Below are 4,878 nucleotides of genomic sequence, written 5' to 3'. Positions count from 1 at the left end.
TAGATGAGGTGATTCAGTCCTCAGCTGATGTAGCTGAGTGATTTCTAAATCAAATTACACAAAACATTTATCTAGATCTGAAGGAAGTGACTTTTAGAAATTCATCTGCTTGCTCAGTCTTCTGTGTTACTACTCAGGGCTGCTCTGCATGTATGTCAGCAGGGGACACAAGGAGGACCAAGTCCATGCCTAAGCTAAGCTTTTGTATTCTTCTCCTCTGAGACCTGATGAAGCTAGGTTTCAGGAGTCTTCAGCTCTATGAATGCTGTGTCCACTTTTTACTAAAGGTTTAGAGGCAGCTGCCTTAGTGTAAAAAGTCTTAAAAAGGGCTAAAATGGTCTTTTGAAATTAATGCTTAGATCTGCATGAAAATTTATTTTGAAATATACATTCCCTCTGTTGTTTTCACAAGCTGTCCATATCTTTGTACATGTGTTAGCCAGGAATTATATCCACATACAAAATAACATTGTTAAAGCTACAAGAAAGAAGAACACAGGGAGACCACTTTTTAAAGCTGCGAGACTGGCAATTTAAAATGATGCTATGAACAGAGCAAAAAATTAACAGAAACTATGGTTTGATCTATACCTTTTTCAGCACCTGGGGATGTGCAGTCAGTGCAATAGTAATTCTGAATGCATTTCTTCCACATCTGAGCTTAAAATTTTAAGATTTTTTTTTTTTCCACCAAAAATACATTAGATTTGCTCCTGCTCCAGTGCAGGAACGACTCAGCTGCATGGCCAGGAATAACTCCATCTATATGGTTGCAAACATGGGGGCCAAGAAGTTGTGTAACTCCAGTGATCCCAGCTGCCCCAGCGATGGTCGCTATCAGTACAACACTGATGTTGTCTTTGATCCAAAGGGGAAACTTGTGGCTCGTTACCACAAGGTAAGGAGGTGCTTCAGCATCACCCTGTAATTGATTATCAGTATATTTTTCATCTCTCTGGCACCAATTTCATCCAGTTTTTGCAATAGTTTTACATTACTGTAAAGCAACAATCAATCCAGGATAATCTGAGGCAGGGGTTTTATGGGCAGAAAAGTAGGCAAGTGCTTGATCACTCAGGCGTTATTCCCAGGAGCACCACAGCTGCAGAGTGCATGCCAGCGAGCCAACACCTAAGGGCTACATTTTTGATACTCAATTGGAAAGAAGCAGTGACAGAGCTTTCTATAGACATTGGCAGGTCCTCAGTACAGTTTTAGCCAAGCCCAGAGAGAGCTTTTACAGGTGATGTCTTGGCAGGGTTTAGCAGTTGGTGTTGGCTGGGTATTGCTCCCAGGAGGCAGGTGGGGCACAGCCACCCCCAGGGTGAGAGGGTCGGCTGGATGGATGCAAACCCACTGGTTTGCTGGCCAGCTCAGGTATCTCAACCCCCAGCTTTGCCTTAAAGCCTGTCTCAGATGCAAAATAGCTGTTCATAATCTTACCTAATTTTTAATTTCTCATGTATGATATTCTCCACCTGCAGTACAACCTGTTTAGAAGAGAAACTCAGTTTAATTACCCAAAAGAGCCAGAAACCATCACCTTTGAGACTCCCTTTGGGAAGTTTGGCATTTTCACTTGCTTCGACATCCTTTTCCGTGAGCCTGCCGTGGTCCTAGTGAGCGAGCTGCAGGTGGACACCGTGCTCTTCCCAACGGCTTGGATGAATGTCCTGCCCTTTCTGACTGCAGTTGAGTTTCACTCTGCCTGGGCAATGGGCATGGGTGTCAATTTACTTTCAGCAAATACTCACAACACTGACTTTGCAATGACAGGTGAGTTGCCTTTGGGACAAGGGAAGCGGTCTTCAGAGTGCTGGATTCAGAAGCAGGCAGATATGTTTTACAAATAGTGAAATCTCTGGGAAGCAGTGCTTCAATCAGACTAAAAATCTTCTCGATGTTCTACAGAATGTAACAGCTTCGGGCAATAAAATGTTGAATGTTCTGGGAAAGCTAGTTTAGGAACTCCATGACGTTAGATTTTGAGAATTCAAAAATGAAGTGCTATTTTTAAAATAACACAAAGTTTCATTAAAATTTTCAGTCTCTTATTTAGAGGCAGCATTTTTTTTAATTCAATCAGCAGTTAAATGGAGAAAAAATGTTTTAAACAGAACTTAATAGCCTAAAACCAAAAGTTGAATACATATTGAATAAAACATTTTCAAGTTTTTGTGGCTTCTGAAGAATTAGAGACATTTGTGTTTTGGTTTGATCTGAATAGTTATTTATTGTCATTTTCTTTGTTCCCCTTTAATCTAAGAAAACATTGTTGCAGCTACATCTATAACTTTTCTGAAGCCAAAGTGAAAGCCACAAAGGAATGTTTTTACCTGCCTTAAATAGACTAGAGCTGAGTTTAGGCTACAGAACTGAGTTTCTTCTGTGCAACGTAGTTACCCCCATGGTGTCCTTCTTTAGCAAACATGCCACTCTTAGAGCTCTGATTTATATTTAAATGAACCTTGTTTTTTTTTTTTAAAAAGACATGGTCATGTGTCAAATTGTCACTTAAGGTTCAGATTCAAGATCCAGCAAAGCACAAAACCTATGAAGTCGAGGTCATGTTTTTACACTCTGATGTGTATTTTAACAGTTCTGCACTTTAAAATTCTTTCAAAATTCTCCATAATGTGTTGAGTGAAAATAACGTCACTGAAAAAACCCACTGGTGTGGCATGGGGGGCAGCTGGCCCCTCTGCTGAGCCGTGCTCCAGGCTGACAGAGGGCTGGTGGTTGTCCTCGGCAGGCAGCGGGCTGTTCACACCGGAGGGACCTGCTGCCTACCATTATGACAGTGTGACCGAGGAGGGACGTCTCCTGCTAGCAGAGCTGAGAGCACACCCACGTCTTTCCCCCACCTACCCTCCTGCCGTCAACTGGAGCTTGTATGCCACAACCATCCAGAAATTTCCAGAAGAAAAAGACACTTTTTCAGGAGCTGTCCGTCAGGATATCTTCACTTTCAGTGAACTCAGGCACAAAGCTGGAAATTCCACAGTTTGCCAAGGAGACCTCTGCTGTCATTTGGTGTATCGGATGTCAAGCAAGAGCCAAGATGAAGTTTATGTCCTGGGTGCATTTGATGGACTTCACGGTTCTCTCATTAAATACCATTGGCAGGTAATTGGTTTTGTAGGGGTGAATGTGTGTTGTATATGCCTACATCCCAACCACCTGAAAACACTTGTCCATTATTGCATTGTGAGAACTTTTCTTGCTATCAAATCCAGCTCTTGACTCTGGAAAGCTTAACAGTATTTTGCCTCCTCCCTCCAGATCTGCACGCTGCTCAAGTGCAAGAGCACAGACCTGAACACGTGTGGGCAGCCGGTGGAGACGGCGCAGACCAAGTTTGAGATGTTCTCCCTCAGTGGCACGTTTGGCACCAACTACGTCTTTCCAGAAGTCTTGTACAGTGGGGTGCAGCTGGCCCCCGGGGAGTTTGAGGTAATGGGACACCCTGGAGATGTGTCGTCCTAGGTTTTACAGGCTGTGGTGCTGGAAACCAAATATCAGCAGAGTCCCATCCAAGAACCACTTTCTTTGTTCTGCAGATCATAACTCAACTAAGTCCAACTAAGAAAAATCACTAAAGAGTACCATGCACAAGAGTAGAAATCCTATGCAATTAAAGATGTTAAAAGGTATTTTTGAGGGTTTTGTGATTTATTTTTATTTTTTTTTTTAATTTCATCATATATCTCTTCATTTATAAACCTTAGATTACCTTTTTGAAAGAGGCTAGATGAAATCTTAATTGGTTTGGAAGAGGTATTTAATAGATTACATGAGACAATGAGGACAGTGAAAAGTTTTAGGGAAACAAGTGTGATTTTTTACAAGATAGTGGAAAAGCATTGTTCATCCTGTATATTTGCTATGAATGGGACTTCTGTAAAAACATACACATTGAAGGATTTATTGGTATGCTAAGATATGGTCGTGTTCTAATTTTAAAAAGTATTTTTTAAAAAAAGTATTTTATATCTTCTTAACAAATACATACTTATTGTTTTTCATAGGCTCTTAAATAGATGCAGAAGTTCACAATCTATGAACAATAATGATTTCAAATTGATCTGCAAAAACTAAGAAAAACAACATGTGGCTTGTAGTTTTAAATTCTCTACTTCCATCTGGAAATTGTTTTGGGGACTACAAATAAAAAAAAAAAAAAATTACAAATTACTGTCTTGGCTATGAATATGATCTTCAGTACCATGTCTGAGCAGCTAGTGAGAATGTAATATATTGGCCATTTTCACTCTCACCTTCTCATAAGGTAGAGCAAATGTTCTTTTTTTTTTCCCAAAGATGGAGCTGGAAGAAGTTTTAAGACCTTCAGGTCCAAGGAAATGTGGGAAAGCTATGGCAGAGCCTGAGAGACTTCTGTTTTCTTTCAGTCTCGTTCTTGTCTTTTAAAAGTGTTGCATCAAAATATTCGACATTTAAGGCCTATCCTTTCTGTACCACACAATACTGATACTCTGTTAGTAGACTACTAGTGTTTTTTCTCTTTTCAATTAGGTGCTACATGATGGACGTTTGAAAAGTAAGCATGGCACATCAAAACCACTCCTAACAGTGACACTTTTTGGAAGGTTGTATGAAAAGGACCTGCCGCATCCTCTGCGAACCTCCCCAGAACCTTAACTCCTTAGGTGTCACACAGCCACCACAGACAGGAGAGGGATTTCCTACAGTGACCCATCTCCTCATGAGCTGTGGCTGTTCTCCTGCATCACTCCTGTTCTGCAATCTTGTACTTCTGCTCAGCACCTGTGGAAAATGGGTTTATTTAGGAGAAAGTGCTGTGATCGCTCTGTTATGTATGCCTTTTTAACCACATTTGAGCCAGTACAACTGATTTTC

The 4,878-nt window shown here is 40.9% G+C and overlaps 1 protein-coding gene across 1 annotated transcript; it reads left to right on the top strand.

Moving 5' to 3' along the window:
* Positions 1-705: 705 nt before the first annotated feature.
* On the top strand, positions 706-4,659 carry LOC103770208 (vascular non-inflammatory molecule 2-like; the record flags this gene model as incomplete). The annotated part of the gene is made up of 5 exons (XM_008937460.1): positions 706-898; positions 1,485-1,776; positions 2,753-3,126; positions 3,283-3,453; positions 4,534-4,659. Coding segments are annotated over 5 exons (1,156 nt in total), but the record flags the coding sequence as incomplete, so codon positions are not given.
* Positions 4,660-4,878: the final 219 nt, after the last annotated feature.

This window comes from Merops nubicus, unplaced genomic scaffold (genome assembly GCF_000691845.1).
Source record: "Merops nubicus isolate BGI_N331 unplaced genomic scaffold, ASM69184v1 scaffold13183, whole genome shotgun sequence".
Classification (NCBI taxonomy): Eukaryota; Metazoa; Chordata; class Aves; order Coraciiformes; family Meropidae; genus Merops; species Merops nubicus.
Note: the sequence above shows the minus strand (reverse complement) of the source record. Positions and strands in the feature narration are given on the sequence as shown.